This window comes from Helicoverpa armigera, chromosome 11, assembly GCF_030705265.1.
Source record: "Helicoverpa armigera isolate CAAS_96S chromosome 11, ASM3070526v1, whole genome shotgun sequence".
NCBI classification, from domain to species: Eukaryota; Metazoa; Arthropoda; class Insecta; order Lepidoptera; family Noctuidae; genus Helicoverpa; species Helicoverpa armigera.
In genome coordinates, this window is record NC_087130.1 from 12,498,875 (window position 1) to 12,511,937 (window position 13,063).

Genomic DNA, 13,063 nt, shown 5'->3' on the forward strand with positions numbered 1-13,063 from the left:
CTAGTATATAAGGCGTCTGTCAGTGGACAAATGCATCAGTGCATCTGAGATTACAACACAGACCACTACATACAACATGTTCAAGCTGGTGGTGTTGTCTTGCATCGTGGCCGCGGCCTCAGCCGGCGTGCTGGCACCCTTCGCGCCCCTGGCCTACACCGCGCCCATCGCCTACAGCGCGCCCATCCTGGCGCCCTACGGCAACTACAGGGGCCGCTGTCCTCGCTCCCGGCCAGCCCGCCAACATCCTCGCCGCCGACGGCAGGCCGCTGGACACCCTGGACGTGAACTTGGACCGCTCTGCTCACCTCACCGCCAAGGCGCTCGAGGGTGGCGTGCACCTGCTCAAGAAACGCTCGGCTCCCCTGATCGCGCCCATCAGCCGCGTGGCTGTGGCTGCTCCCCTGATCCACAGCGCGCCGCTCGCCTACTCCGCGCCTCTCATCGGCTCGCGCCTGGCTGTGTCTCCCTCGCCTACTCTGGCGCACACATCGCTTACGCTGGCTGGTAAACATCTTTGCACCCTGGACTTGCTAAAATAAACGAATTACCGAATACGAAAATAATCTTTTATTTAACACGTGTGCCATGTGCTTATTTACCCTGTTTTTCTGACTGACGGGGAACAGAACAGAGTCTATTTATTAAACAGTGACTTTACCAAGCAATGTAATAAGTTTTTTGTATGCTGTAACTATACTCACATTCCAATCACAGCCCTATCTTTTTAGCATAAATCCTGATGTAGTCATTGTTGAAAATATTAGTTTATATCAACATTATATACATTTTGTTTGCTTGTAGTTACTTGCAAATATCACTTCTGATCCGATTTGAAAGAATATTTCAATCTTAAATAGCCCTTCTATCAATGAAGGTAAAACTATATCGAGTTCTTTTCATTCAGGTGGACAAAGTAAAGTTCCTTTGGGATACGAGTGAAACCATCAATCATCACCATAAATCATCACATTCAACATTCAGCACCCTTTTCTAGAACAAAAAATAATCGCGATCATGTAAATAGGTTGTGCTTACGAAAACAAATACCGGCAGTAATTGCTTTGTAAAAATAAATATCGATATCACTTCTGAATGTTAATTGACAGCTACTAGTAGACCTTCAGCTATCGGATGTCAGCGACACGTAATCGAACGACTTATTGCGTTTGAAATGGATATTGTTTCACCGACCTAACTGTAGTATGATATGGGATACTAAACTGAACAGTTTTGTCACTTCCATTACGTCAGGTCTTGACAAATAGCAAATCATATGTTAGAAAAGAAGTCCTGCAGACACAGCGCTAGTCTCCATGCGATAGCTCAGTAAATACGTACACAAATATATAGTTCCACAATTTTCCGCGGGTCTTCTTTCGTGAAATGGACTCTAAAAGGAATGTAGAGACTAAGTTTTTAAAAATTACAGATTTGTTTTACCCCTTATTTAACCTTCATAATTGTGGATCTATATTTCTTCAAGGATTCATTTAAATTCGTTCAATCATGGTATTAAACGCCATCGATCCCATATACAATAGAAAAGCTATTGCTTGTCACTTGGCGATAGAGGGTTAGTAGTTTCGCACCCACTTTATTTAGCTTTGTAACTTAAGTATGTAACTAACGCATAATCCCTAAGTGGTTGAGTCTTCGTCATATTTCTAAATTAAATTTTCAGAAAATTCTCTACATCTAAGATGTGATTACATATGCAACGATCAAGCAATGTTGAAATTGTAGTTTTAAAGCCCATTAACAACTTGGACACAATCCTAATAGATGGCTTTTACAGAGATAAAGTTTGTAGTGTTAACATATGGTCTGAAAAACTGAAATTAGTATTATTGTCTCTGTTGAATGTGTTATGCCATCAATATTGTTTTACGTGCTCACAAAGGATGAAAAGTTATTTACCAGACAGTGTTCAGTTTTCACGGAGATCTTTTACTAGTCAATTAGTCAAACAATGTACCTTCAAAAGATAATGTCTACAAAGGTAAGGTTGTCTGGCTCAGTCTAAACTAAAGGTTAGAGTTCAAATTAAAATAGTTTTCACCACTCACGGTAGTCAAAAGAAAAAAAATTACACCTTTAACAGCTAGTAATGTACATTTGTCATCTTTTATTTTTATAAATAGCTGTCTCCAGAACTACATACGAGTATATAGCTTTGGCCAGACAAATGTCATCAGCCTGTAGATTAAAACCTATCTATAACTAAGCGTTCTATTAATGACGACGTATGATAATAATTGATGAAAATAAAAGATTTGCTTAACAAACAACAAATTGATGTTACTTACTGTTTATGAAGAACATAACATTAAGGTCACAAGACAATACCGCAATGGATTGCACAACTTATTCGCTAAAACAATGGGAAACTATATTGGGAGAAAAATATACAAAAAGTACATTCCAATTTGATTTAATACATGAAGGTATTTAGTATTTACAGAGTGAGCAGCACATCTGCGCTACACTATCTATTTATGCCACAATTTACCAATGAGCGTAGTGAGCGATGGGTGCTGCGTAGGCGACGGGGCCACTGCCAGGCGTGAGCTGATGGCGGGCGCGGTGTAGGCGAGTCGCGCACCGTGGACTAGGGCGCAGCTACCGCCACGTGGCCGACCGGTGCGATCAGGGCAGCCGAGCGTTTCTTGAGGAGGTGTACGCCACCCTCGAGCGCCTTGGCGGTGAGGTGAGCAGAGATTACCATGATAGGCGTCGTTGGAATGCATCGTTGGCCATGAAAATACCACTTTTCTCCGAGAAAATAATTCATAAGAACAAAGCAATTAGACTTAATAACTATCGCAAACAATATTACTAGGTACTTAACGAAGCACTAACAGCGTTTTATATACATTTTCTAATAAATAAATAAGGCAATGTCAATAATTATCTTTACTTAAAATTCGGTAAATCCGGTACACAGCACAACCTCATATATTTCAATATTTCAGTCCAGCTACGATGACCGAGCTCATTATTGACACGCTTTTATCAGGTCGAGTAGTATGTAACTCACTGTGCAAGGGAATTTCCGGTAACAAATTTTTCGATCTTCCGTAAATATATAGTTCTGCTGACAATAATATAGTACAATAGAACTGATCTGATGTTGGAGACGGAACATATGAAGTGAAACTTCGCGATAGAACATCGTATCATGCTAAGAACAGGTTGTTATGTTTGGATTCGCTGGAAAAGTCTTGTAATGTACTTTGACCAATTTTACGTGCATGTAGAAAAGCGTGCTTTCTAGGGTTTTAATAGATTTTATACGATCGTAAAACTTGTGTTTTCTAAAACACCCCAAAGTGCAATCTTTGTGTTTTATATGTTTGTGTTTGTTTCATATAATAAAGTTTTAGTTTTGGAATAACTAATTGAAAAAAGTATCTATACATTGGTACACTACATGTACCTACACAATTAATAAATTAATTTGTTAATCTTTTACAAATTGAATTAGTTAAGTGATCGTGAAATGGTGTTGAGTTTGAATTATACTACGGCCTTTTAATAGACTGTCAAAGAAGGATAAAACATTTTTGCATCTTCGTTAAGGTAATGTTGCTATATTGGAAAAAAAAAACAAATAAAAATGAGCTACTCGTTATAGAGTATTCTCACCGAATGCAATGACAAAGGAGAGCTGAAAACTCGACTTTCAAATGGTTGAACTTCAAATTATAAAAATACGTAACATGACGTAAAATTTAATTTTGTACAAGCTAATACACATATACAGGTAAAGAAGAATATTATCGGTTATAGTTTTGAACATAAACAAGCCCACCATGAAAGTTCCATAGACCCAGCTTCAAACAAGTTTCTAGCAATAAGGTGATAATTCAGAAGACAATGCAAAAATAAACAAGCTCACTCGAGTATCGAAACAACTTTTAAGACCCAGAATCAGATCAAGATGGAGATCAGAAAGACACCAACATTTGTAAGGAATTCTTGCAAAATTGCAAGACTTCTCGTAGAGAATGAGATACTACGATTTAACCCACACATAATAAACAAACAAATATTTTCGCGAGCTCAATTCAACAATTTTCCGGCAACCACAGATACCATACCTACTTAGCTAAGAAGCATTTTGTTTTGACCGCATTTTTAGTTTCACCCTCATATCTATTATCACATTCAAAAGAAAAAGGATTTGTTGAAAGAAAAATGCTTTTACGAGTAACTCTCTTTATAAACTATAGGCAGATATATTGTCGAATATGCTAAACTTTCTTTACACAGTATTTCACCAATGAGGTCCCAAGACGCCAGCATGACCCAGGGGTCCCAAGCCCAGAGGAGCGACTGGTGCGCGCCAGCCGAGGTGTGCAGCGGCGGGCAGGGCGAGGGCGGCGGGCGCCAGCGCGTGCGCGGCGGGCAGGCCAGCCCACGGTGCGCCAAGGAGAGGAGCAGAGCGCTTGCCAAGCAGATGTCCGTGCCCTCCGATGGCAGAGTCTACCACCCGGGCGGTGTAGTGCACAGCGCGGTCGGCGTTCACACTGAGGGTGTCAAGGGGCCTGCCGTCTTGAGCTATGATGCTGGCGGGCTGGCCGGGAGCGAGAGACACGGGTCCCCTGTAGTTGTGGGCAGCACCACCAAGGGGCGCGGCGACCACGGCAGGACCGGCGACGCCGACAGCGGGTGCGTGAGCAACAGGAGCGGCCAACACAGGAGCAGCAAGCGGAGCCGCGAGAGGAGCCACCAGCGGGGCGCCTAGGTGAGCGCCCAATCCCCACGGCGCTCCCAAGCCTAAGCCCAGAGGGCCGAGGCCGAGGCCGAGTCCGAGTCCGCTGGGCTTGGCGGCCACCAGGGCCAGGACGGAGGACAACACCACCAGCTTGTACATTGTGGTCTGTGTTGTTTTCTTAGCAGAGAGCAACTGTAATTCTTACCCTCTATGCTGCAGCTTATATACCAATCAATTTCGTAGGCGTATTCCAGATACCTTTGTGACGTCAGCAAATATGCGGCTAGGCGTTGGCCGTAGGTCGCCGGTGGTTAGAAAAGGACCACGGGGCGGCGCAGGCGCCAAAAGCAGTGTCCGCCGGCGCGGGCTTCGAGATAATGCTAATTTCAACTCTAAGCAAATCGGTATACATATGAAATTGACTCCAGATTCGCCAGTACTTCCCTGTTCACCTTGAACGTTGATAAAGGGCCGTTCACTTGAAGTGATTATCTGCCTCGATGTGCAAAAATTCTAAATTACCCTTCGTTCTCCGTAATAGTAATTATACCTATACGCTCGTGTAATAGATGATCTCAATTAACTCACCAGTGTATACGTAGATCATAAATTAAGAATTTGGTACTGTCAGGCACACGGAATACCTGAGTGTCAACGACTTCTTACTTTAATTTGTACAATTTGTGAACTCACTTTAATTTAAATGTTAAATATCTTGCTTTTGACGTAACATAATTTTACAGGAGAACAATTTCGATTATTCAGAAAGATGTAATATCAAAGAAGTAATAACTACGCTAAACGCTTACAAATTATATTCGTGAAATAACAAATTGAGTGATAGCTCAATTTATCAAAAAGAAAACGAATAATTTAACACAATCAACGATTGCTGCGTGGGGTCTTTTCTTTAATTTTGTTGTACCTACAAACCTGCTGTTTTATAAGGTGTCAGGCGAATATTTTTCCATATCACAGCTAAGTCTTATTGTAGGTACCAAGAAAAATATAGGTCAATCAGAAAAATGCTAGCAAAGGCTGACTGCCAAGGATTTGAACTTGCAGATGTGCTTTCAGGTCAAAACAATTACTGTGATAAAGAACTAGTGATTTCTAAGAAAAGGTAAATTTTCACTTAATAAAATCACATTAACCTTACGGAACGACTCATCCTCATCTGTCAATCATTAAGGCTTTTAACTTTAATTTCGTTATCGCATGGGGCAATGTAACATTCACAATATGTATTGCTTTGTTGAAAATGAATTGTATTTTGCATAAGCGTTTTATTCACTAACTTTTATTTCAACATGATATTATATTCCCCCATTATTTACCTAATCGGCAACCCTAAAACCAATTTAAATGAACGATCTTCGAATAAACAAACAATTTCTAAAAGATTTGTGGTAAAGGCTACCATCTAATGGTCTGGTCATTGAATCGCCTAATTAAACCCTTTCATAGGATGCCCGCAGAGGTGAACCCAATATTAATAAAACGCACAATAACCACGTCACTTTGATTGAGTGTTTTGACCAAAACGTGATAGTGTAAGCAATGCTTTTAACTTATAATTTCAAGAACTCATGTTAGAATGGCATGGAAACTGAACATGTTGAAGCTATACGTTACGAAGATAACCTACATACCATACATGTATGAACGTTGTTGCCATACATTACGTTCACCCATACATGTAAACGTTACACATACATACATGTGTTACAACGAGTTTCGTGTTTTTGCCCCTATGGCTAAGACGACCTTCCTTCTTGGCCTTGTTGAAATCGAAATTGAAATCAAGGATGGTTTCAATGGAAGAAATGTTACTACGAAATAGGTAGTTCTTTGTTTAATTTTGAGTGTTGTATACAGTTGTAATAAGGTTTCGTTTAGAATGGAGTCCGAGAAAAGTAGGCTTACACTCTGAGGGGTTGCGAAAGTCATGCGCAGCAGTTCTCGTGACTCTTCTGACAGAAAAGCGGGAATTAGACATGACGGTGCAGTTTTTAGTGACTGCGAGTCCCGCATAAAACTTATTTTTCCCGACAGGTGTACTTATGTATTACCCTCGCTAAAAGGGCTACAATTCTGTTTATTTATTTTAAATAATAAGGTTGCGAGAGAAACAAAGCTTACATCTATTTAATGTAGAAGTAACATCGTATATCAAATATATCCAAAATTAAAATAAAATTTTAGCGAGTAGTGCTTCATCATATAAGTCAATGACTTCAACCTTTTAATTAAGACATTATTGAAGAGTCTCAATGAACTCCACTACTTCTCACCTTTCCATGAAGTACTGACGACAATAAAACGATAAGTTTTAATTAAAACGAAGTCTTTGCTGTTAATTAATTGACTATGTTCACGTGAATGAGAGGAAAGCGATTTTACGATTTTCCCTACTTCAAAAAGTCTGTAATGTTTTCCTTAAAAATGTTACTCTTTTGGTATTTATAAGAGTACTGTAGAGATGTAGTACTGAAGTAGATTAGAAGTAGGTTTTATTGATTATAATTGATACTGGCCGGACAATGATATAAATAGATATAGAATAGTTTTATATGTTGAAGTATGTCACTTCACCCCAGTCAGCGAATAAACGCTAAGTTAAAGTTTTCCAATCTTTTAATTGAAATAACCTGAAGATCCCCGGTTCTAGCGCGCCACGCTACAGTACCATGTGCGAATTGTGAAATATCATATTTATTATATTTTCATCATAAGTCTGGATTGGATGGAGTCTGTGTTATTCTACTCAATGCAACCTTAATGTTAACATCAAAACAAATTCTGGTGATATTTTACAGTATACCAGTTCTACAGCCCATTGGAAATTTAAATATAATAATATGTCTTTCTATCAACATTTAACAACATTAACAACCGCAAACTGCATAACATTACAACCTTAGGTATCCTTGCGCATATTGAAACAGCGCCGCGGGAAGTGGGGTTGGCCGTTTAGCTGATGTAATTGAAAGTCAAATTACATCATTGTTATAGCCTTTATATAGAATAATAAATATCTGTATAGAATTTTATCACTAATTACATCTAAGACTTATTTTAGTATCACACTTCCTATTTGCGACCTAATTGAGTTTTACTTCCCGCTTTTTCTCAACTCTAAGATCGCACGTTAAAGAATCCATCCAAGTGCGAAATTTTAATAAGTAACATTCCGGAACATCTGTCCAGGGAGCATCGCGTGCGAACGAGACCAAAGTTCAACGAACGAGGTCCAGTGACGCTCGCGTGTCACCAACTTGCGTCTCAGGCCGTGCAGCTGTCACCCGCAATATTAATAGAACCTATCTCGGAACTAATACATCAAGATGTTGGCGAGAGATGTTACACTTACACCAGACTCGTTGATAGTACTATACGTAAACCTACAACGTATAAGTTATAGGAAGCATGTACAAGCAGAACATTAGTGCTTTATATAAGTACAGAGGTATTTTTATATATATTCTATGAAATCAAATGTTAAAACAATACCTATTCATTTGAATAAAATTCTGTAAAGTAAAACAACTTGGTTTCGCAGAATATATTCTTCACTTTGAATCCAGTTAATACACGACTTTGTTCTTATATCGGTTCTCAGAAAATATTGAATGATTGTAATACTAGTCAAACTTCGGGATAAAGAATTATCATTCCTTGGAAAAACAATAATGCTGTGCTTACGATTCAGAGAAACTGATCACGTAATCCAATATTTGGCAATTACATCCGATTACTGTAATAACATTGAAGTTATGTTATGTTTGTTGTTTAAGGCGAGCCTGAGGCAGTCGGTATTGTTGTTAAATTGCGTTGTTGGCGCAACATTTGTTTATTTGTAAACAACAGTTTGGTTATGACTCGCTCAAACCCACACACATTATCTATCAATCTGATAGAAAAAGTTTACATCGCTCATGGCTAAGTAATAGCCGCTCGGGTCGATCGATCATACATAAAGCAGCGCTTCATCATCATCAGCCTATCGCAGTCCCCTGCTGGACATAGGCCTCTCCAAGTGCACGCCACTGTAATCGATTTTCAGCTTCTCGCATCCCATAAAGTAGCGCTTAGCGCGGTGGATCTGTGGTTGAGTTCCTCCGTGATATGCAAGGCACGTTAAATTATGGGGTTATGGCTGTCATTCGAGCATCTTTGGCATTCTTTTCGGGCAATCATAAAGTTTAACAACCAGTCCTATGAAGGGGTATTGGGTTGCACAGGTAACAGGGTTGAGAAGTTCATTTAGAGAGTCGCTCCATGTTAGCTTTGTCGCAAGTTGCCAGCAATCCAAACTATCCCTGAATAATAACGCACATAACATATTAATTTTAAAGGAAAACACCATTTTTTTAACTATAAATAGCAAGGATTACTGTAAGCTATCGGATTAACAGTACAATTGATTTCACCCACTCGTAAATCATTTTGTATAATGAACATAGGAACCGCAATTCGTCCTACGGTAGGTAGTGGTCAAACCAAAGTCAGTGACAATATTATCATGCAATTAAATATTCGTTTGCAAGCTTTGCTGCTTTATAAATGTAGGCAATATTTTTTATTTTATCTTTATCTACATGTTTGGTGTCAATTGATATAAATGTCACATCCTAATGTGCAATATCTATAAAATGTGGTACCAATTACCGATCAGTACCGCTCTAACGACTTGCTCAGCTACTTATTATCCAATCAAAGCTTGTCCATTTTCGTTTTAATTACAGTGTACTAAACAAAAATCAACATTGAATAAACTGAAGCAAGGCCTTCGGTAATAACAAATAGCATTCCGCGTCGCCATGACTGGACGCCATTCTTGTACAACTATCTCACATAATTATCATAAAGTTAACCCACTTTGTACCGCGAATACTATCATTTTGTGGCTTTTAATTGTAGTGTACCGTTTGAGGGTTAGAAGCCTCGAGTTATTTACATAAGTATGGTTTTACGAACCTGTCTTAAGTTCAACATCCAATCTAGTACTAGGGTTCAAAGAAGTTCAAGCTAAAAGTATCCAAAGTATGAATACTCAAAGACTTAAACTATTTGTGTACTCATCGGATCAGTCCTATTGACAACACTGAATAGGTAACATATTAACTATCACATTAGCAATGTTAGATCAGAAACCCCTAAATTGTCGTATTGACCAATTCGTTACATTCACAACGTAATAAGGTATTGTGATTAACTAAAATAAGTTCTGCGAAGCTTATTGATGTCCTCAAACGTCCTAACCGATAACGAAGTATTGTATGTCTGTTACATAATTATGATAATGGATATAGACATTATGATCAGTGCGTAACTGTCTGGTTACCCCGCCATATAATACACACGTACATAAGTATGTTATCTGTTTGATTAGTGTTATAACTACGGACAAAGGTGAAATTAAGTTAATTCTAATCTATTGTTTAATGACTGTTTGTTAGTGTACTTCTATGTTTAATGTTAGGTTCTATATAATTCTTATATCTTTTTAATAAGTTGTAACTTTTCTAATTGAAACGTTTCAAATACCGGTACTGCAAAAGACTGTCACCTTCCTCAGATTCCTAGACTTAAGAGCTACAAATACTTTACATTCCAGCTGACTAACACACATACAACATCCATTCAGTCATACATTTCCGATGTCAAAAGCTCTCGATAGCAAATCATCGAGTTGTGACAACAATCGAAATATATTTCGAGCTGGACTCGTTTCGCGGGGTAGGCGAGTGCTTAGCCTATGTTACTTACTACCTGTGTTGTCGTGGCTTGCCTTGATCTAGTAAGGCTTGCGAACTCGGCTAGCGTCGACCATAAAAATATCACGCGATATTGCTGTTAACACGGAATTTAATGTTGCTATTTACATAGGGAAGCGATAATGCTGTTTGTTTTAGTGGTGCTTTATTTGTTTTCAAATTTAATGTTCGTGTACCTGCTGTTTTGAATGATTCGTGGTAATTTTGTCTCCAAAAGGAAACATCATCCAAAAAGTAATGGGCTAGGCACAGTGTTGGAGAAACCCTGTCAATTTTCCTTTATTTTATCTGTACCAACTATTCCTGTAATTCTTCTCAATTTTACTTCTTGGTTTTACCTTCAAAGTTTTTGTTCAGATACTGCCATGCACCTTTCTAGTACGTCAAACTTAATAGTGCAAAAGTCGCTAGGCACAGTTCTCTACTCAATTAAGCGTTTAAGTGAAAAGTTGTGACGTCTACAAACACGTCACGTCTCACAGTTACACAAGCCTTTGTGTAAGGTGCTTCCCTTTAGGAAATATCACTAGCGGCCTCGTATCACACTTATATTAAAATATATTTTAAATGTATTGAACTACAAGAAAAATAAATGACAATCGATAAGTTATGAGCTCGTTTCGTCTCGAACAATTTTACCTTACAAAATATAAAGCAACTACATTGAACCCTGACCTTATAAAAGATTACTTAGTACTACAAAAACAGCTTCTACTCAGTCATAAAAAAGATTTACTTTTATTTCACGAATTTCCATATAAAAGCCTTTTATCGTCTATCTTATCTGCAGGCGCCGACGCGCACGTAACAATAAATCGCGCTTGATATCAACAATGAACACTCAATGTTTGCCTTAAAAGGCCGATTGCTTTATGCTACGCTTCGGTGTGACAGCGGGACGCTTTATGCAAACGTGAGCGGTATAACGTATTGTTCGAATGAAAATGGCAACTTAGTTGAGTTATCAGATCGCTCCAGTTTACCACAAAGGTACATTGTGCATTGAGCACGCCCCCGCGTCCACAAGAACATCTATTCTCTTAATAAGTAGCACAATAAAACTTTATGTTTCACGTTTATCGCGATTAGCAACTATTTCTTAAGAGAGGACTTTTTAAATATTATTTCAATGATTTTAATTGTACTCAACATGTTACCAACTTAGAAGGATGTTATCGGCAAACCTTTATGTTTAGGTTTATGAGGAACTGACTTCCAAAAATTAGGATGAATTCACATTTCTTTCTCATTTTCACCTTTTAGCATATGACTTATGAACTACATTTTCTACAGGCAGAATAACATATCCCTTTGCCCAGTCGAATATAAAGGAATTCGTGGAAACGCGCCACATACGACTGTGTTGTGTTCCACGAATTTTGTAATTTTCTCAATGACATCAACAGATAAAATATTTGTGTGGTTTTGGTTGAGATAAAATACCATTGAATATAATCGAGACACCGTATATTTTATTTCGGAAATAATTGGTTTTAACCGTAAATATACGACACGTTAATAAAAAAGGGGAAATACTAGTCCATTATAATACGACACCATCTTATAAGATAAAATAGATATTGTACATATTGGCAATGATTATCACACAGATACACAAAAATATCACAAAGAAAGATTGGCATCGATTTCAGTTTATTATTTTTAATGTACTTTTATTCATTATCACCTTGAAATCCAAATCAAGATATACATAATGTAGCTGTATATGATATTATCATTATCGGATTTAGTTTACTAAATTAGGTTTCAATTGACAACTGTAGTTTTTCATCATGCGAGAACTTTTAGATACATAAGTATTAGCTATCTAGCAGACAACTTGACTACTAGCATTTTTAAAGAATTGGCCTATGGTGAAAAGGAACATGTTTGGTCCATCTTGAATATTAGAAATTAATCAAACATAGAAAACATATAGTCATTCCATATACAGCAAAGTGACAAACTTATTTTTTTTTTAATTATTGATTGATCTGCATGCATCATCACTGTTTATAATTATCATATCTGCCTGATCAAATATGGCAGCATGTAATTATATACATATCAACAAGTCACTTGAACTTTTCATACAAGTGTCAGGTTTTGTGTTTCCTTTTATATGTCGAACAGGCTCTTTCACTCGCGTCAGTCCTTTTAATTAATTAATAAGTTATTTATAACTTCATAGGCACAGCTAAAATTTAATGTTCAAAAATAAAGCCGTTTATTAATCTCGTATTAACACTTCAAGTATAATTTTACGATAGATTGCGTTCGAGAGCTAAGTTTATGCAAATTTTAACCAACCCTACTTGCCTTGCTATGCTGATAGTAATTAAATCAGTCCATTGCCATTAGATTTTACAGCTCTCAAATCTAAATCATTGGGTAATAGAAGTTAATTGTATTATTATTTTTACATATCGGGACAAAAAGCAATTAAAAGTAGAGTACTTAGTTGATAAGCAATCTTTTCAATCAGTCTGTGAACTTACACAACGCGGAGATGACGAAATTGATTGGTAACTTGCATCAGGAGTAGTTAACAAAAGCTCTGTTC

The 13,063-nt window shown here is 37.9% G+C and overlaps 1 protein-coding gene and 1 pseudogene across 1 annotated transcript; one reads left to right on the forward strand and one right to left on the reverse strand.

The window, feature by feature from the left end:
* Window positions 1–14: 14 nt before the first annotated feature.
* Window positions 15–563, forward strand: LOC135117494 (uncharacterized; annotated as a pseudogene).
* A 3,155-nt stretch (window positions 564–3,718) lies between these two features.
* Window positions 3,719–4,936, reverse strand: LOC135116680 (cuticle protein 38-like). Its single transcript, XM_064036843.1, has one exon. It carries the CDS (start codon window positions 4,877–4,879, stop codon window positions 4,280–4,282), a length of 600 nt encoding a protein of 199 aa, XP_063892913.1. The 5' UTR covers window positions 4,880–4,936; the 3' UTR covers window positions 3,719–4,279.
* Window positions 4,937–13,063: the final 8,127 nt, after the last annotated feature.

Bases quoted from the DNA above. Each gene is read 5' to 3' on its own strand.
- LOC135116680 (XM_064036843.1), bottom strand. From the start codon at position 4,879: ATGTACAAGCTGGTGGTGTTGTCCTCCGTCCTGGCCCTGGTGGCCGCC.